This window comes from Ruditapes philippinarum, unplaced genomic scaffold (assembly GCF_026571515.1).
Source record: "Ruditapes philippinarum isolate M1 unplaced genomic scaffold, ASM2657151v2 ctg3355_1_1_1_1, whole genome shotgun sequence".
In the NCBI taxonomy this organism is placed as follows: Eukaryota; Metazoa; Mollusca; class Bivalvia; order Venerida; family Veneridae; genus Ruditapes; species Ruditapes philippinarum.
Genome location: NW_026852571.1, coordinates 68,662 through 90,342, shown reverse-complemented (window position 1 = coordinate 90,342; position 21,681 = coordinate 68,662). Strand labels below are relative to the sequence as shown.

At 32.0% G+C, this 21,681-nt stretch overlaps 1 protein-coding gene across 11 annotated transcripts in view; it reads left to right on the top strand.

The window, feature by feature from the left end:
- The window catches only part of LOC132717366 (echinoderm microtubule-associated protein-like 2), a 62,501-nt gene extending 40,820 nt beyond the window's left edge, over positions 1 to 21,681 (top strand). For 10 of the 11 annotated variants that reach the window (XM_060700873.1, XM_060700829.1, XM_060700889.1 and 7 more), the window contains 18 exons: positions 1,121 to 1,146; positions 2,052 to 2,181; positions 3,355 to 3,504; positions 4,587 to 4,659; positions 5,978 to 6,001; positions 7,766 to 7,867; positions 8,065 to 8,163; positions 8,911 to 9,051; positions 9,427 to 9,526; positions 10,003 to 10,160; positions 10,652 to 10,777; positions 11,470 to 11,601; positions 15,098 to 15,260; positions 15,679 to 15,776; positions 16,574 to 16,661; positions 17,566 to 17,661; positions 18,539 to 18,684; positions 19,001 to 21,681. In XM_060700873.1, coding sequence (XP_060556856.1) covers positions 1,121 to 1,146; positions 2,052 to 2,181; positions 3,355 to 3,504; positions 4,587 to 4,659; positions 5,978 to 6,001; positions 7,766 to 7,867; positions 8,065 to 8,163; positions 8,911 to 9,051; positions 9,427 to 9,526; positions 10,003 to 10,160; positions 10,652 to 10,777; positions 11,470 to 11,601; positions 15,098 to 15,260; positions 15,679 to 15,776; positions 16,574 to 16,661; positions 17,566 to 17,661; positions 18,539 to 18,684; positions 19,001 to 19,129 — 1,981 coding nt within the window. In that variant the 3' untranslated portion in view covers positions 19,130 to 21,681. The remainder of the gene's footprint in view (positions 1 to 1,120; positions 1,147 to 2,051; positions 2,182 to 3,354; positions 3,505 to 4,586; positions 4,660 to 5,977; positions 6,002 to 7,765; positions 7,868 to 8,064; positions 8,164 to 8,910; positions 9,052 to 9,426; positions 9,527 to 10,002; positions 10,161 to 10,651; positions 10,778 to 11,469; positions 11,602 to 15,097; positions 15,261 to 15,678; positions 15,777 to 16,573; positions 16,662 to 17,565; positions 17,662 to 18,538; positions 18,685 to 19,000) is intronic. The other variant, XM_060700836.1, reaches the window with a different exon arrangement.

The following is a 21,681-nucleotide window of genomic DNA, read 5'->3' as shown; positions in this document are numbered from 1 at the left end:
GGATGTTGTATTTCAAGAATAATTTTGCATAATTTTTCTGGTAGAAAGTTTTGCATGCTTTCTTTAAAGAATATTGTGATTTTGTATCATAACATAAAAGGTTATTTGTCAGAAGTTATGCAAGATAACACAAGAAATTGATGCATTTTTATATATAAACAGCCTTGCATGTGTAGAGATACAAATACAAAAAAGAAAAAGTTATCTGATTGCAGAAATCATCTTCAAAAGTAGGAACACAGATCAAAGGGCATGTCCTTGTCTTTTGTGGACTTTGATTGCATGCTACAGTATTCAATGATATAATTCTATTTACAATCTCCTGTATTTTCCTTTTATTTTCTCATTATATATTTAACTTAAGGTTTTTAGGCCACCACTTGCATTTTTGTCTGTTATGTTTAACAGTTTATTCTTGTTATGATTGTCTTATAAACATTAAATTCAAGAATTACATTAATTTTACCTGAAAATATAATCATATGATAATGGCCTATTCAATTATCATATCCACTTTACTTCACTATACTTATTTTAGTTTAAATTCTTTAGTGCATTATCATTTCTTTCCTTTACTTTAATATATTTAGCTATCTCTCTACATATATTTGATGTGGTAAGCAAAGTGATGCCAGTTGCATGCAAAATATATCAATTTCCAATTCCTTCAACTTATTTCAAACCTTTTCTGAACAAAAATGTATACAGTACATTTCTATTGTCATGAAATTTATCGATCGAGAAAACTGAAATTATATATACCTCATTAAAAAAGGGATGCTTTTTTATTTATTTCTGAATCAATGTATGATCATTATATGATAATATGCATTCAACCGGCATGTCTTCTGGCTTGTCACAGAATCTATTATACTTCAGATGTTATAAAATGCACTATATATTTGTAATTTATCAATTTTAATCATGCAACTGCATGCTCAGTATACATTTCATGAATTTAATTCTTTTCATTTAAACATGCAAAAATTATGTATACTCTTTTAATTACTCTATTTGTATTAGTATTTATCATAATATAATATAGAAAAACTGATGATTTATTTAGACATTTTATGATGTTTCTGTCTTGATTAAAATCATTGTTTTTCTTTTATTTCAGTATTAAGGAGCCTACATGGAACAATGGTATGTTTAAATGTTTGTCAAATAAAAAGAAACTTAATGAAACTTGTGATGAAATAAGTTTACCTGCAGTAATTTATTACACGAACATGATTATTATTTAGTGAAACAACTGTTTTTTGGCTTCATCAGCATCTGTAACTAACTTGCCCCTCTTCTTCTGTGAAAAATATGTGGAAACTACCTATTAAAGCTTACCCATAGAAGGTTTGATGACCAAGGTGGGTATGCTTGATAAGGGAGTGATGGAGATGTGGTAGTGGTTAAAGTGTCTGCCTCTCAACCCAGGTCTGTCTCTTGGTTTGAGCCCTACTTTGGTCATGATCCTGTTTTCTCATATTGCACAAGTACTGGTTTATAGTTACAGGAACCAGTACTGGTTTATAGTTACAGGAACCAGTACTGGTTTATACTTCCAGGAACCAGTACTGGTTTATAGTTCCAGGAACCAGTATTGGTTTATAGTTACAGGAACCAGTACTGGTTTATAGTTCCAGGAAGCAGTACTGGTTTATATTTCCAGGAACCAGTACTTGTTAATAGGTCCAGGAAACAGTACTGGTATATAGTTCCAGGAACCGGTACTGGTTTATAGTTCCAGGAACCAGTACTGGTTTATAATTCAAGAAATCAGACTCAAAAGTGGTTTTAGATAAAATTTAAACTTTCATCAATTCAAGATAAAATGTTTAAACTAATCAAGGTAGCATTTGAGATTTTCTTCTTCAAATTGAAGCTAAAAAGTCACTATACATAACCATAACAATAGCTGTTTAACTTAAAACTCAATCCAGAAAAATGAATATTTGTTTAAATTTATTAAATTTTTTCATTGCATAACATGATTATTCATAAAATAACAATATAATAAATATTCCTTATTTAATACATTAAATGTTCTGTTTCAGCCGATGGGTATCTTCGGATGCACTTGAAGGGTCGTCCAGTGTGTTTGTTTGCCCCGGATGAAGGGTATGAAGATTATAATGTCAAGGCAGAACAAGATTGTCCTAATGCAACACTTAAGCTAGAATGGGTGTATCCTTTATTTACGTTGTAACACTTCACAGCTTACAAAAAATCATCTGGTGAAGTTCAGCACAGCTACAATGTACAAATTCTTATGTCCTAAGTTCAACTACATGTAGACTAAAAAAACTGATGTCGTAGCAGATTCTGAAATACTATTTCAGTCTTTTGTTTTGGTGTAAAATTAGTAAATCTCTCCTTGCACTTTTCCAACTAAAATTACTAAATATTTTCAAATAAGATTTTAATCTCAAGTCCTGTTTATAGAACCTATTTTTAAACATCTAACCCTTTATACCACGCTAGATATCTTAAAAGGACTTGTCCATTTTTCAGTCTAGACAAAACCTTTATTATTTTTAGGGAATAGTCTTATGGGATGCTTGATTTCCCAATGTATTGTAAACAACAGCTGTTATAAATGAAATGTAATACAATCAAAATGTATGCATCAGATCTAACTTACTTTTCAGTTTTGTAATGCTTTCTTATTGAACAATGAAATGAAAGTATGATTCTTTCTATAGACAATGCTGTTACATTATAGTGCTTTAAAAACCACAAATATTGTGTTATAGATAGGGAGATAGGGATAAAATGGATGCTTATAAATGATAAATGTTGATATTGAAGTGTAATGTACAGTCAGCAAATTACAATGATATTGATTGGAGCATTATGATATAATAGCACACAGAAATATTTATGATCCAAATGAAAAGTTAATAAATATCACCAGAGTGTTTTGTTAAATGTTACTTTTACATGCAAACTAGGAGAGTTAATGGTCTAAAAACACAAATAGCTGTAAAAGGTGTAATTATATAGTTAGGTTTCATATTTTTAATGGTAGATATTTTCCATGGATATTCCCATGTGTTCTGTAAATGTTGGTTTATACAGAATTTATTTTAGTTTGATTGTGTAAGAAACTTACTATAAGCTTAAAGACACACTTCCGAATCTATTCCTGGAACCAACTAGTTCTGAGTAATGAATGTAAAGTTTCTTGCTCAAAGAAACAACAGCTGACTGATCCTGACAGGGTTTGAACCCATGCAACTAGCAATTCTTAGAATACTGGTCTCATGTACTAGTATATGATAGAAAATGCCGTCTTGATTTTTACTGGGATATGAAAGTGTCACATGTATAAATAATTTTCCTTAACAGTATAATTAGGTATGGATACAGGGGGCGAGACTGTAGGTCTAACCTATACACTGTTGCCACGGGAGAAATTTGTTACTTTAGTGCTGCTATTGTTGTTCTACACAACTTTGAGTCAAATTCTCAAAGATTCTACGATCAGCACACTGATGATATCAAATGGTAAATATAAGCCGCGTCACGACAAAATAAACATAGTGGGTTTGCGACCAGCATTGATCCAGACCAGCCTGCGCCTACGCGCAGTCTGATCAGGATCCATGCTGTTTGCTTACATACTCTATAACAAGTAGAGAAACTGATAGCGGACAGCATGGATCCTGATCAGACTGCGCGGATGCGCAGGCTGGTCTGGATCCATGCTGGTCGCAAACCCATTATGTTGGTTTTGTCATGACACGGCTCATTTTTAGAAATCTCTTACATGAAAATTAATGTTTTTATTAGGAATATTTTATTCCATATTAATTTAGCTCTTCTGTAATATATTTTTAAAAAAAGAAATATGTTACGATATATACTGAAATTGGCAGATTATTTGGTTTTTAGGTTTAGACCAAACAAAATAAACAAACAAAATATTGCCTAGACATTCCTTTCATGATTTTGTGTTCTGCTTACCATATGGAGCATAATATTCTATTTATCACATACCCAAGATAAAGACTTTTTAAAATGAAAAAGAATAATTTTTCACCAACGTACCTATAGTATAACCCTAACATTTAGCTTGTCTTTACACTATGTTTGAATTACAATGTATGCAAATGACGTTACTTCAAAATATATACAAGGCCATGCAATACCATTTTTTAGGGAGTTGCAAAATCAGAAATATGATAAAAATATTATGAATTTGGTCAAGTTTATTTTAATCAATATCTTGTTAATAACAAGTGACAAATTTTCAGTATTGTTAGTTAATTCTGTTCATTTAGATACATGTTTAATATTTATAAGAGATGAAGAAGTTCAGAGAATGGAATGCCATTGTATTGTTGGTCTGAATGTCAACAAGCCTGTAATGGATGTATTATCTAAGATCAAAGTTCTGATATTGATTAGCAGAAAGTCATATACTTGTACATGTAGTCATTAAAATTATGCCTAATGCTATATATACTCTGGTGACTGAGGTCAGGTCATTTTCTTGCTAGTTATCACAGTTACAACATCAATGGGTATACATGTATGTTGTTGTTAACCTATTCTGTATTATTTATTTATTGACCATCTTGTTACAGTATTGCTGTTCATCCTGACCAAGTTACTGTTGCTACAGGACAGGTAGCCGGGCATGAAAAGAAAGAAGGAAAGGTTGGTATTTTCTATGTGTCATCTTTTATCTTGTTGGTATGTCCGTCCGTCAACATGTACCAGTATATTGTATGGTCTGAAGATCTTGTGGTATATATATATGCACTGCACCTAAGTAAATTACAGAATGTCACTAAAAAAATTTATACAAATATTTAGTTGGCTAAGCGGTTGTACACATACATTGGTTTCAGTTTTTTATATTGACTCAATAAACCTAGAGTTGTGGATATTTAAGTCATAAAGTCATGTACATGTAGCTTGAAATAATGTAGTTATTATGTTTCAGAATTGTCCTTACTTTTTGTTTGTTTTCTGGTGAAAGTACACAGGTTGTTGGTTGACTAGGCATGATTAATGACGTACAAAAATATAAATGAAATTTTTTTGCACATCATGAAAAGGTATGGGTCAGCTGCCATATCTAGGGTCACTTTGAAAACAGGAAACTGGTATTTTTGTGAAGGCTTTACAAAGAAATTATTTTATCTTTAAATGTCACTTATTTTGAGATGATAATTTTTGTTTTTGCAACTCTATGTTTGGTATAAAAAAGATCATCGACACATCTGTCTTAAAGTTTATATCAGACCACAATTGTCTTAACTCTCACCAAGAATTGAACCCTCGACCTTACATACAGGAATGAATCATTGTACCATGTCTCTATAAAAGCAGGCATACTTTTTTTATGGTCACTTAAAAAAAAGCATTATTTATAAATGCACCTTAATATTTTACACCTACATTCAACTGTTAGGATAGTAGCACTAATAATAACTTGTCTAAACTACTTGACTAGAGCCAGGCCAGCCTGTACATCCATGCTATTTGACTTGACTATAATGTTGGCTTAATAATTCGAGGGTTGTTTGCAAAACTGTTGAAAGTCCTTTATTTCATATATGTTACTGCAGTTTTGCGGTCAAACCTCAAATTGTATTATCTTTTCATGTTCAAACCCCTCGAATACACAATGAATAGTTCTGAATTCAAAACATTAGACATTCACAGGGATAGAGATGACATGAAGAGATTGTTGTTAATTCGATTTTCTTTGACTAAAAGAAACTTTTTTCTGTATAAATATTTAAACTTGTTATCACATAGAGATGAAAGGTGGCAAGAATTCATCTTCTGAGATAGATGTCGTCTTTATCAATTTACTGTTTGTGAATCAATGAATAAGAAATACTAGTACAATATGAAATATGAGATACAATATTAGCATGATTTGTAATGAAAGATATGATGATGTTTTTATTATTATTATATTATAAATGTTGCATTTTGAAAATGTTTCTGCATGTTTCTGTAGCTTGTATTCCCAGACTGTAAGAAGGTAGGTGTTAGGATAGACCAAATATAACATAATAATCGGCTTCGACATAAATTTACAACTTGGTGGCAGTATCTTTTGTAAATAATTTAAAAAACTGAAAATCTTTGAGATAGAGAAACAGTTCAGTGAAAATAATACTTTTGAATTGTATTTTTATTTAATATCTGTGGCTTAGGTCAAAACTAATTGTAAAATGATACACAAAGAAAGTTTTATTATCTACATGTATCTCAAAAAGAATATTAAAATAAGTGTTTTATTCCTTTAAAACTTTTGGGAAATTCATTTGTTTGAGTTGTATGTTCCTTTTTAGTTAGTATTCTTTTTTAAAGATTTTCAGTTAAGGTAATTGGGCATCATTGTCAGCAAGTTGTAAATTCTTTATAGGGGAATACAAAGGGTCGGCAGAATATTATTTAAGAAATGATATATCCCCAACAGTGATTTTATTGCTAAATAAAATCACTGTTTCGACAAACAATGATTTTAGTTAAGTGATAAAATCACTTTTTGGGATACATTGTTTTGCTTCTAACACAACATCAACAAATAAATGGTGCTATACCTGAAATCAAGCTATATTGTGCCGTATTTGTTTCCGTACTTATTTTCAGCGTGTCACATTCTTAACTGTTACGTCACATGTTTAAATATAAATTGTCAATAAGGATTATATTGCATATTTACACACACTTTTGGCCCATATGTTCAGTAGGGAAAATGCAGGTTGTGTTAGAATTATACATAATCTTATGCTTTGGTGATGTCCGCAGTAGTTAGAATTTAAATACATTGTAATATGATAATTGAATGTGGTAATTAAATGGTAATGCCATGTCTGTATGCTTTAAATAATGTAAATTAGTCAATTAATCTTAGAATAATGCCATGTTAACTGAAGTCATAACAAAATGTGATACCAGTGTATCAAGTGGATTGGCAACCATATCTAACTTTTACCCTGCTGGAACCGAATGTGACATCATTTGCCACCAGTATTCAGCTAGGCTTGCACATCTATGAAACAGTATTTTCATATCAAAGTTACCACAGTAGAGCTTGGTCAGATTGTGCAAGCTAGCCTGTCGTTCTAGTAAGTTAAGGGTTAAAATTAAATAAAAATGATTCATGTAATTTAGATAGGGTAAACTGCTTGTGCATGACTGCATATGTGACAATTAACCTTATGTATAATAGCTTTTAAAACATGTGCTAATATGTGTAAAGGGGAAATGACATAAAGCATGTTGTAATAAGTTATGTTGGGTTACAAGAAACTGTTTTCAAGAGTTGTTTTAAGACCTTATTAAGATGGAACTGTGATAGAAATAACTTAAGTTTGTCACCTTTGTTCAAGATTAATGTACCTGCATTTTTTTTGGTCAAAATGACCTAGGAATGTTGTTGTTCTTAACTTTTGTCAATGGCAGCTTCAAGTCGAGCATTTGGGTTTTTTTCTATGATAGAAAATATGTGTATATGATTGCCAACTTAGGCGGAAATGGTGTGAGCAATTTTATTTTGATTTTTTACTATTCAGGAGTTATGGCCTCTGAATGTTGGTTTTTTATTGTTACTGTTACATACTGTTACATCATTCTTGAACTAAATGTCTACTTTTAAGATCAAGTGTTTATTTTGATGTTGTAAATGATTCTTTTAGTTATTATAATTTTTCACTGCAATGCCTCACTTCTGTTCCACACTCATTTAAGCAAACTTAAAGTTATACATTTTTGTATTATTTCTAACATTTTTCTACAGCCTCATGTGAGAGTATGGGAGGTAATCAAGTTACAGACACTACATGTGATCGGGGAAGGCGAGTTCCAGAGAGGTGTTTCCTGTGTAGCTTTCTCTATATTTGTAAGTATACATTCCAATATATGTTTTGTAGAAGAGGTCTCAATATATGTTTGTAGAAGAAGTTCTAATATGTGTTTGTAGAGAAGTCCCAATATATGTTTGTAGAAGAAATCCAAATATATGTTGTAGAAGAAGTCCCAATATATGTTTTATATACATGTATATACATATTTCTTATCTCTGTTGCAATGTTACAGGATGGTGGGCATTCACTTCTGGCAGTTGATGAGGGCAATGACCATACTATGTCCGTCTGGAACCTTCAAGGCAAAGTAAAGAAACTTGCAGAGTGTAAGGTTAGTAACATAAAGTGTCAAATAGTCTCGTGTAAAGTGTCAAATACCCGCTTGTTTTCCAGTTTTAATTTGTTACTTTCCTATATGTTAGCTTGTACCTGAATAATGCACAAATGAGATGCTGAGGTTCCCTTCTCAAATAGCTGAGGTTCCATCATCAAGGAGCTGAGATTCCCCCCTTAAGTAGTTGAGGTTCCCTCCTGAAGTAGTTGAGGTTCCCTCCTCAAGTAGTTGAGGTTCCCTCCTCAAGTAGCTGAGGTTCCCTCCTTCAAGAAAAGCTGGAATGTCAAACCATATGACATTGACAATGTCTGTATGCCTTTAAATCAAACCAAAGCAAAATAAGAACCAGTTAACTTGTTTATGAACAAGAAAATTTGAATACTGCATGTGACTGTCTGAAAAAATGTGACTGTATTGAAATTTAAGATGCTGATAATTGACACTGAATAATGTTCAGTCTGACTGCATGCTAAGCATGTTGATAATATGACCATTATCCAGCTAGAACTGAAAATGACCAGTATAAAGCCAGGCAATCATGCACACCCATGCAGTCTGACCAGACTCTATAAGGTTGGCTGAATAAATTTTCATCTTGATATCCCCAAAATTGAAAATGGATATTTTCGAATATGGACTCAGGTCAAGTCCAGTTAAGAAATGAATTAAGCAGGTTAGGGGTTTATTACTAAGACTTGTAACTGTTCATTTACCTTAATCTCAGCATATCTCTATATTTTCCAGTCATCAGGTGACCCAGTCACACAGTGTGAATTTCATCCAACTGAAGAGAACAGTATCGTCTGCTGCGGGAAATCACAGATTTCCTTCTGGACTTTCATCAAGGAAGAAAAAAAGCTGGATAAAAAGATGGGAATATTTGGGGTACAATTTCTCATGAATATTTATAGTCTTAGCAGTATGCTTGGTGTAAACACATTAATGTTTTTTCTCTTTTAAGATGTATCATTTACGGATGTCTTATTTTTACCCTCTGTCTTTAGTGGTATTGAATTCCAAATTTCAAAACTTATTTGTTTAAAAGATTGCATATCCATACAGATGACTTAATGTGTTGAAAAAGGGGAAATAGATTGACTTTGACTAAAAAAAAAATTTCAAACCATGCAAATCAGATTATGGATTGCCTTTTTCTAGATATAAGTACATTGAAATAAAACTGATTGAATCTATTGCAATGTTTAATAATCTTCATATTGAAATATTATGCAGAAATGTATCATGCATTTCTTATTCCAGAAAAATGACAAACCAAAAGTTGTCATCTGTTTCTGCTACACTCAAGATGGTGATGTTGTATCAGGAGATTCCAATGGAAATATCTTCCTCTGGGAAAAAGGTATGTTCCAAAAAAACATGCATTAAAAATATTTAACTTTCCAACAGTATTTTTTTTCTTCTTTTTTTTAAACCAAGGCAACCTTTCATATGTTAATAGTCTCTGTTTATTCCTCAATCCATCCATCTGTATTCTGCCTAACATATTTGTTCAGAACTAAACTCAAAAAGAATTTGAACTGTAAACTTCATAGGGAAATATATCTCAATGAAGAGGGATGCAGTGCACAAGAATGATAACTGTTCATGATTCTTTAGTTATTGCCCTTTGTTATTTTTCATTTTGTGCTAGACTCATTTTAGCAAACTTGAAATTATACATTTTTGTGTTATTTCTTACATTTTTCTCCAGCCTCATGTCAAAGTATGGGAGGTAATCAAGTTACAGACACTACATGGGCAGTGTTTTCTTGTATTTGAAAGTTTTTCTCCTTTGTTTTTTGAGTGTATTCAAATATTCATGCTGTATGTATTTAGGCGCGAACAAGATAAGCAAAGCAGAAACTGGTGTACATGAAGGAGGTGTGTTCAGTTTGTATACAACTAAAGATGGTAATATCTTATCTGGTGGTGGAAAGGACAGGAAAATACTGGAGTGGAGCAAAGATTTACAGAGAACTGGAAATAGTTATGAGGTATGAAAAATCCTAATATAACAGCATTAATATAGTGTCCAGGCTCAATTATTTTTAAAGAAAAGGCACAGGGGACATTTAGTTTTAAAGCTACATGCCTCCAGACGAGTCAAAATATTTCAATTAAATCAAGCTTGAGAAAAATGAACTAAGATGAAAGGAAAAGTAAAAAGTTTCAAGATATAAGTAATAATTTATATTATGTGCCATTAAAGACTGATATTCCAGTATTTACAACTATATATCTACTGTGTTACTAAAGCAGTAAGGGCTATTTATGCATAATTTTACCACTTTTTGGTAATTTACGTGTTTGTAAGTGCCATTGATAATGTGTAGATTGCTTCCTATTGGTTAATTCACAATATTACACATTCTAATACATTTTCATGAAAATTAGCATGAATCTCGAGGGGAGAAAAATGTCAGAATAAAAAGACTTTTTAAAATGAATATTGATAAAGCTCCATTCATAACTGTATATGTTTCAGGTTCCAGAGGAATTTGGAGGTGTGCGTATGATCAGTAGTGGACCAGGTAGTCTGATTATTGTTGGCACGATCAGAAACTGTATTCTACAGGCCAGCTCAGATCTGGTCTTTACACCAATGGTGGAGGTTTGTTTCATTTTCATGTTTTCAAGGCTTATTAGAGAAGGTATTCAAAAATGCTTACTGATGAAAATGAAATTTGTATGTGTGTGTTCTATGCTTAATGAGGGTCCAACCGCATGGAAAATAAAATTTTCTCGGCTGTCTGTCACAAAAAGTTTGAATCACCAGTAATTTTGAAGTGTAATAATGTTTTGCTTAGTATATATAAAGAGAGCTGATATACTCATTAACTTTTCAATAATTTGCTATATCAAGTAATATGGTTGCTATGGCAGCAGATAGATAAATAATGAAAGATGGAAAAGTATACATGATTTCCTTTAAACAGTTTATTTATGTCATCATGTTTTTTTGGGTTTTTTTACCATTAATTACTATTCCTACCTGTATCAAATCATTTCCACCATTTGGCTTTTAAACATCATTTTATGCTTATTTCAAGAATTACTATATTTGATATACAATGTAGAGATGATTATGTGTATAAATGTATGTATTTTCATTGCAAGCATTTTCATAAATGACAAGTATTCATAATGAATGATTCAAATCAAGTTATACAGAAAATCTCTCTTATCTTATAAAGTTGATAAAGTTATTACTTAATTTTGTGCAAACAAAACACAAGTACATGGATATACATTTAATGGAATCATTAGTTATTGATAATACCATAATTATGTTAATTGTTGTAGGGTCACAAGGAAGAGTTCTGGGGACTGGATACATTACCGGACACATACCAGTTTTTGACATGCGGCTCTGACAAATACATCTATATGTGGGATGCACAAGCCCACACTGCCCTGTGGAGAAAGCAAATTGCTGTAAGTTAAATTTAAGTATTATCTGATTGTTTGTTAATTGTTTGTGTATGTTTTCAAAGCAAATATATTTTTCTTTAATTAGATATATTTTTCATATTTAGAAAATACATATCTTTTATTTGAATGCAGTGTGGTATGATATTGCACACTATGGAGTTCAGATGTGCAGAAACATAATCAAGAAGTTCATAAGCCTGAATAATTAATTACAAATAGCTGAATGTCATTTATTGCTGTCTAACATGCAACCGCAATGGAAGGGAAAGAAAACATTGTTAATGTATTAACTATTCTAGAAAAATAATTGTTGATAGCTTGAGCATTTCAGCAAATATGCTGATAACAAATTTTATAAAGTGGTTATGGTTTCTGGCTTCAAATCACTTTCCTCTTACCTGTGTCAGTTTGAATCTGAGTTAAGATGTAGGATTCTTAAATGTGAGGAAACTATGTAGCTAGTTTCAACGTTGGTGTTTCTACTCAGTGGCCGGCTTGTGCATCTATAGCTGGAAAGTAGAAAAATAACCTTTACAGTGTGTGTCTCTGAAAACTAAACTGAAAACATGTTTAACATACTTCAAAATGAAAATTCAGTGTTATTTGGTAAGCATGCTGCATTATTAGTTGTAAAGATATTTGACAGGTTATATGGCCGTTTGTAATGGTTGTTTTATATAAAACCCCAGCTCATAGATTAGGGTTATATTGCATATATTATAACCATTTAATACAGCCATATAACCTGTCTCAAGCATCTTTATAGCAATTTATGATACTGAAAACTACTTATTAGTGCGAAAAAGCTGAAATTAAGTTACAAATGTGCAGTACAGTAAAGACTGCCTTAGCGACCCCCTGTATATAGCGACGTTCTGTCTTTAGTGACCATAGTTAGGTGCGCCGAACAGTATTTACTATATAAATGGTCTGTATGTAGCGACTCCCTGTCTAGTCCGTACAACGACCATGATTTAGTCACCTGTTACGGTATTTGAGCTGTGAACAGCGACTTTTGCAAGGGGAGCAAGGCTTGAACTAGGTGACGACATTGGCGAAGAAGACGCCTTCGGATCAGCGACTTTGCCTAAAACAAACTTCCAATAGATTTTGAAGTCGCCCGATTTTTATAATTTTCCGTCATACTTATTTACGCCACTAGGTCTGTTAATAATTTGTTTACCTCTCAATTACAACCAATTACCGTTAATCCGCTAATTAAGAACGCGTGTCAACATCAACAAAGTTAAATACACGCCGCAAGGCAAGAGTTCACTATGTTAATCTTTCTTATTACGTATTCATGCGATTGACGAATCAGAACGCGCGTTGTATCTACGGCAGTTTGCATTGACCAATCGGCGACACGCTAATACACTGTGGCTGTTTGTTGACAATTACACAAAATGGCGACAGATTCAATCAATTTTTGCCGATAGAATGATTAAAAACACCTGCATATACATAATTGCTGCTGTGTTTTGGCGAGTAAAGATAAACAATGCCAAACGTCTTAAAGGTGTGGTTATGTTTGAAACCTCGATTGTTAATTTTTTTCCGGAGCACTTATCTGTAGAAATTATGTGAAGATTTGTAATTTTTTTTTATTATTTTTGTTTTATTAATACATTGAACTCCGTAAAGTAAACAGGCTGATTATACAAAATTAAATGTCTCTACAGTAACATCTAATTAGTAAAATTGAAATTAAACATTTTTTTACAAACAGATTTATCAATATAAATTACATTTTAATGAATATGTAACTTTTAAATACTAATGTTATGGTGTAGTTGATAATCTTAACCAATAATACATGCACTTTTAATATTCTCTTGTTTTTTTATAAATGATATTTGATATGTTTAATATCAATAAAAATATAATTAAATCCTTAGTATGGTACTATTCTGCTTTTCAACAAAATATTGGTATGATATGTTCATATATCCGAATTATGTAGAGACTGTCCACAGTGACTCCCTGTCTATAATGACCTTTTTTTAGCTCACCTGTCACAAAGTGACAGGGTGAGCTTTTGTGATCGCTTTTCGTCCGGCGTCCCTCCGTCCGTCCGTCGTCCGTCCGTCGTCCGTCCGTAAACTTTTACTTTAAATGACATCTCCTCATAAACCACTAAGCCAATTTCATCCAAACTTCACAGGAATGTTCCTTTGGTGGTCACCATTAAAAATTGTTCAAAGAATTTAATTCCATGCAGAACTCTGGTTGCCATGGCAACCGAAAGAAAAAACTTTAAATATCTTCTTTTAAAAAAACCATAAGAGCTAGAGCTTAGATATTTGGCATTAAACATCTTCTAGTGAGTGTCTACCAAGTTTGTTCAAATAAAAGCCCAGGGGTCAAAATTGGCCCCGCCCCGGGCGGGTAATTGATTTTCCCTATATGCATATAGTAAAAACTTTCAAAATCTTCTTTTAAAGAACCCAAAGAGCTAGAGCTAAGATATTTAGCATGAAACATGTTCTAATGGGTGTCTACCAAGTTTGTTCAAATAAAAGCCCTGGGGTCAAAATTGGCCCTGCCCCGGGGGGTCATTGATTTTCCCTATATGCATATAGTAAAAACTTAAAAAATCTTCTTTTAAAGAACCAAAAGAGTTAGAGCTAAGATATTTAGCATGAAACATGTTCTAATAAGTGTCTACCAAGTTTGTTCAAATAAAAGCCCTAGGGTCAAAATTGGCCCCGCCCCGGGGGTCATTGATTTTCCCTATATGCATATTGTAAAAACTTAAAAATCTTCTTTTAAAGAACTCAAAGAGCTATGGCTAAGATATTTAGCATCAAACATGTTCTAATAGGTGTCTACCAAGTTTGTTAAAATAAAAGCCCTGGGGTCAAAATTGGCACCGCCTCGGGGGTCATTGATTTTCCTTATATGTGTATAGCAAAAACTTAAAAAATCTTCTTTGAAAAAACCCAAATAGCTAGAGTTAAGATATTAAGCATGAAACATCTTTAAGTGAGTGTCTATAAAGTTTGTTCAAATAAAAGACCTGGGATCAAAATTGGCCCCGCCCCGGGGGTCATTGATTTTCTTTATATGTGTATAGCAAAAACTTAAAATCTTCTTTGAAAAAACCCAAATAGCTAGAGTTTAGATATTAAGCATGAAACATCTTCTAGTAAGTGTCTTCAAAGTTTGTTCAAGTAAAAGCCCTGGGATCAAAACTGACCCGGCCCCAGGGGTGTCATTGTTTTTAACTATATGTGTATAGTAAAAACTTTAAAAAAATCTTTTAAAAAGCCCAATGAGCTAGAGCTTAGATGTTTAGCATGAAACATCTTCTTATGGATGTCTACCAAGTTTGTGCAAATAAAAGCCCTTGGGTTAAATTGGCCCTGCAACGTTGGGGGGGGGTTGGGGGGGCTATATACAGGTGAGGGACCTCAGGGCCATCATGGCCTTCTTGTCTTTTCTCCCATCGAAGGTCACTGTAACCAGTCTTTACTGTATTATAATCTGTTATATACAGGATGAAGCCCATTGTTGCTGTATACACCCGAATAATAAAGTAGCAGCTATAGGTACAACAAGTGGCAAGATAGTCATCCTTGACCTTGAAAACAGTGATCATGAGATTGTTGCTGTCTACACTGATGGAAAAGAGCAACATGAATGCATTCAATACTCTCCAGGTATTAGAACACTAAATTATATTGATTCTCGTAATTTGGGATTGTGTAGAATATGGGTTTGGTAGTAAAATTTTTGTATTCCCGAAAAATTGAATAGGTGCAAAAAAAGTTGTTGTTTTTTTTTATATCTGGAATTTCAAAGCTGATATTATTTACAACTAACAAGAATAATAATGTAGAATTTAAGTGAAATAGTTAACATTTTTAGATTGAGTGCAAATATTGGTAAATTTTGCTTACAATGTACCTTTTTTTTATTGCAACAATGTAAAGTACAAAGTATGGAAATAAAGTAAAACAGACATGTATATCAGATTTTTTTTATCTTAATTAAATTTTATGACCTAAGCCCAAAAATCATAGTTTGTTTACCTGAAATTTCCTTTATTTTTCATAAAGAATTAAAATTTATTTTCAGATGGAGAAATGTTGGCATCTGGTAACCGTGACAACGGTATTTACATTTATAAAGTAGAGGAAGAAGGAAGAAAGTGCCATAAAATTGGAAAATGCTCAGTATGTATAATTGTCTTTGTATGAATGATTCATTTAGGAAATAGATATCAATTTTGAGTGCATTGATGTAGAATAATGCATGGTTCGAGCCTAAATGTGCAGAAATATAATCACGAAGGCCTATCAGCCTAAGTGATTGATAACAAAGCATTTGAACGATAAACTGTGCGTTATTACACTATAGTGCAAGAAAAATTAATATCTGTTTTCATTCTCACATGCTAATAAAAAGGAAAATTGATAAGAGAATATGTTTAACTACATTGAGCATAGAAGTAATTTTCCCGACATCATTTGGTTTATTGACATCATACATTGTATATGATATCATCTGACATGTAAGCATTTGTTCTTATATTGTGTAATAATGCACTTGATTACTCTGTCAGTTTGATTGTGAAGCATGAAAGAATTAATCATAATCAGTGAAAATTTTATAACTACCAGTATATACATGTACTATTGACTTGTGCTGTTTTGAATTATTGTCTTGCGCATTGTTGGTTTTAAAAAATTTCAATCACAAAATGATAAATCGGAACAAGCAACAAAAAATCCAAGGTCTGGTAAGACAACATGGAGATGCATGCTGGCCAAGCTCTTTACTCACTGAATTGGCAACGTTTTGAAATATATATTTACTGTTAACTTTGCTTTTCTGTGCCATTTACTATTACATTACACAATTAAGCATAGTTATGGTGTAATAAGCATGGTTGCAACTATTTGATAGCCTAAGATGTGTGAAATATATATATATAAATAAACATATGTACATTGTATATTTTTTTCAACAGGGCCACAGCTCGTTTGTGACACACATTGACTGGTCTTGTAATGGGAAATATTTGAGGAGTAATTCTGGAGACTATGAGGTCCTGTATTGTAAGTTTATCTTCTTTTATTATACTTTTTACATTGGTCTGATTTTTAGCTCACCTGTCACAAATAGACAGGGTGAGCTTTTGTGATTGCTTTCTGTCCGGTGTCCGTCCGGCGTCCATCTGTCTGTAAACTTTTACTTTAAATGACATCTCCTCATAAACCACTAAGCAACCACTAAGCCAATTTCATCCAAACTTCACAGGAATGTTCCTTTGGTGGTCACCTTTAAAAATTGTTCAAAGAATTTAATTCCATGCAGAACTCTGGTTGCCATGGCAACCGAAAGAAAAAACTTTAAATATCTTCTAAAAAACCCAAAGATATTTGGTATGAAACATCTTCTAGTGAGTGTCTACCAAGTTTGTTAAAAAAAAAGCCCTTGGGTCAAAATTGGCCCCGCCCCAGGGGGTCATTGATTTTCCCTATATGCATATACATGTAGTAAAAACTTAAAAAATCTTCTTTTAAAGAACCCAAAGAGCTAGAGCTAAGATATTTAGCATGAAACATGTTCTAATGAGTGTCTACCAAGTTTGTTCAAATAAAAGCCCTGGGGTCAAAATTGGCCCTGCTGGCGGGGGGGAGATCATTGTTTTTCATTATATGTGTGTAGTAAAAACTTATCATGAAACATCTTCTAATGGGTGTCTTCCAAGTTTGTTCAAATAAAAGCCCTGGGGTTTAAACTGGCCCCGCTCCGGGGGCCTATATACAGGTGAGCGACCTCAGGGCCATCATGGCCCTCTTGTTGAATAACGTTACCACTGTAAAAGTCATGGTTACTTTCAACTTTATTGGTTATGTGCCTCTTTCTTTATTATTTTAGATGCCTGTCATAAAACTTATATTCATAAACCTGATTTTTGCTTTCAATTATTTCAATTTTTTTTGCTTTATTTTCAAGGGACAGCAAAGAACTGCAAACAGGAAACACAGAAGGATGATGTAAGGAATTTAGACTGGGCCACAAACAATTGTACTCTTTCTTTTGCATCTGTTGGTAAGATTTACAACTGCTCTCCACATTTTACAAAGTTTAGGAGTCTCACATACCCCACCTTAGCAGCAATTACACACTGTAAACTGATGGACCTTTAACACTGAGGTTTCTTATTTTCAGGGCATCTTCCAGCTACTTTGGGAAAAGGCCCTTGGCTTAAATTGGGAAAAGTTTATTGGCATTTGGATAATTGAAAAATTTTAAAATGTCGAAAAACAGCTTTATACATGACTTCCAAGATAATTCATATATGTATGAACAGACAACCTGCCACAACTTGGAAGAAAAATATCTAAATATCTTTAATATCTTTCAAAAGTTCAAAAATTTTGATTTGCATGTATATAGCAGCAGTTTGGAATATTTTTTGAAATTTGGAAAAATAGAGGTAAATTTTGAATTGGGAATGGGGCTTTTAAGTGTTGAAAATTGAGTACCGCTCAGTATGTGCAATTTACATTGTAATTTTGTTGTGATCAATACTTTCGAGGGATCACACTTTATCCACATTTTTCTATCTGTCCCTGGACTGATAGGGTGAAAATGCCCTAATTTTGTATTACTGACTTGCAATGCTTTTAATTTGGAGTAAGCTAATGGATTAAAGTACCAAACAACAAAAGTATAAAATCTTGTCAGACTATGGGCTGGCCGTAGACTGGTTGCATAGGGACTTCATCTGTGTCTCCTTGTACAGCTTAAGCATTCAAGGAACTTGTTTATATTAGTATTTGTTGAAATAGTTACACTTATAGTGCATATCCCAATTTATATCATCACTTAGTTACTTATCATAGTTACAAACTAGCTGAACTGTGTTCTTTTTATATTTACATTTATAAACAAAAATCACATTATTGGCCTTTTAACCTTTCAGGTGTTTGGCCAGATGGCGCTGATGGCACAGATATTAACAATTGTGCTGTATCACACCAAGATGATTCAAAGAGGGAGAGGCTGATTGTCAGCGCGGATGATTTTGGAAAAGTGAACTTGTACAGCTATCCTAGTATCCAACCAAGGGTAAGAATTTTACCATGATTGTGTTATCTTACTAAACTTACTGCAAAATTCCGTAGAAATTGAAAGTGTGAATTTTTTTCTTTCTTGAGAGGAAGTTGTTCACTTTGTTTACAGTAGGGTGGATGATTCTACCCTGGTACTTACTGGTATCTTACATGGAATATTAAGAGGCATGTATTCACCTGAAGTCTTCCTCTATCAGTAATGCTGGAATGTTGCCATATGTCCCTTACAAGGTTGGTTAAATAAAAACCAACATAAAATGTTACAATTAAGTAAACAACATATTAAAACAGCCATTATTGTTCATTTACAGGCGGTTGGTCACTCGTACGGTGGACACAGCAGTCATGTGACAATGGCGAAGTTCCTGTTTGATAACAGTCGCGTGATCAGTGCCGGAGGTCGGGATGCAACTGTCATGCAGTGGGAAGTTATCTACTAAATTGTGTCCAGTTATTGGCAAGATGACGATAGGTTATCGGTTAAAGTATGAAATGGTTATCGGCTAGATGTAATCTTGATGCAGAATCAAACATTGAACTTGTTAGCGCGAAGCACATTATTATATAAATATTGTTCAATCAAATAAGAGAAATCATTAACTTTTCAATATGCACATGCCTTTCTGTTTTAAGGTTATCAAGTTGTTATATTAAGGAAAGTGTTTATTTGATATGAGATTCATGTAAATGTACTTATTATTTAATAATCAATAGACAGCTAAGGACATAATTTCCTCTATTAGTCAATAAATAGCACAGCATAGCATATATACACATTGTATGTAAAACTATCTAACACCCATATAATCTTAGACTATAATAATCAGCTCGACTGTTTTTTCTTGAATAAGAAATATGGAGAATTTGTTGAAAATAATGCATTTGAACAGTAACAAATTGCATTTCATATTGATGTGTATTTTTAATGAACAGGCAATATTCATTTCTTTTGTGATTATTTCCAAAATGGTTACACAAACAGAGTGACACAGGGTACCCATTCTTTTGCTGTTTACTGCTAACAGAATTTATAACCAGGTTTTCTATCTAATAATACATGGGTGCATTATGACTATAATTTGATCATTTTTGGTAGAGTTGTGGCCCTTTGTTGTTGCTGTTTTTTTTAACAAATGAAATATTGGTGAAAATCTTGTTTTTATGACAGTTTTCTGACACTTGTTAATTTTATCCTACAAGTAAGTGGTAAAATTGTATTTAAAGTCATTTAAAGCAAAATTAGGTTTAAAGTTGTATGTGTATTTAAATACCTGTTACATTTGGTGCGCACAAAATGTGTTTAGAAGACTTCATTGTACATATAATTATACTTGTATGATAAGTAATTTTAGTAAATAAAACATTAAAATATGATTTTTTTTTATCAAAACTCCTGCTTTAAAGCTTGTATTTTTATTTTGTATTCTTTTAGTTATTGGGTAAGGCACTGTAGTAAGTACATGTAATTTTTTTTAAAAATCACTTAGTTTAGATAAGTAAAAATATTTTTGAACATTTTACTTGATCATTTAAGCTTTATTTGTTTCTGATTTTTGTTCTGTTTGTAATCTTTTCAGGCTTTTTTAATTGCTGATCATGTGACATGTTTTATTTTGTCTTGTTAGTGGCTTAAAATTTATCTATGATAAAAGCTGTGACATAAACATGTATACATGTATTATGTACTTAAAAATGAAATATTGAGAAATATTGATGAAATATAATGCATATTTTCATTTTCCATATTTTCACTGTCAAAATTTCTTTTCATTGTAAAAATTTATTTTTCACTGCAGTGAAGCATATTTTCCATAATGATATTTTCACTGGTGTCTTGCCTCCGGATTTCTTTTTTCTGAATTCAGCTAATACAAAAAAATTAAAAGTGAATACTTTCTAATCATAAGGTTAAAAAAGAGAGAAAGTATACAATAAACAGAAAATTCAAGTTTTTCTATCAATATACGATTTATTTTCATACCACTTTATGAAAAGTATTTATAGGAAAAAAAATATTGGTTATCCTCTTTATAATACCTTTATCCTTAATTGAAATACAAAATATGTTAAAGGCAGTTGAAGCCATTTTTTTATTTATGTCTGTGTTTATGACCTCAGTGCTACATGCTATATCTTTAAATTATAATTACCAGTTATATATTGTCACGTTATTTTTATGTTTCACAGTTTAAATTTATTAAGCATTTTCAGTTTATTGCATGCTTTTGGAACTTTGGAATATACAGCTTTATACTACAGTACATTTGTATATAAAATTATAATGATTTTTATCCAAAAAAATGTTGTTTGTTAAATTCTGCATTTTCAGTCTGGGTTTTTTCCTTTGACGCAACAACAGATTATTATAATTTGTTACTGTTCAAAGTTTTGAGTTATTTGCATTGATTTCTATGTATGTTAAAAAAAAATTAAAACATATATTTTTTGTCTATGATGATGAAAAACAAAGCATAATCTATATTGACAGCAAAGAATTAAACACTCTACTTTTTTTTTCTTCTTTTCAATGACTTTTATTCAATTTTTTAAATGCAGCTAGGGGAGGTAACTAGTGTTGCTTGATAAAAAAAATGTATTGATTATTTTCCCTGCATATTATGTTACACGTGCGACTTGTATAAACGAAGTGTCTAACACCAGGATTGATACCCATAGAAACATTTTACCATAAATATTTTCTCTATAGCTTTTTTTTCTTGATTTAAATATAACTACAAGGTAATTAAGGAATTTTTATCATTATTTGACCAAAAACACATGCACATATAAAATCATAGTTTATTACATTAAAATATTTTTTTGGGTGTTGTGTATTTGTAATATATATTTTTTTCTCCTACTTGCAATCAAATATACAGATGATAAAAGAACTATATTTTCTCTTAAATCGTAATCATGTTTTATTATTTTGTAATACATTATTGTTATATGTATTGTAAGTTTCTCTAGGAAATAAATTCTTTAAAAAAGG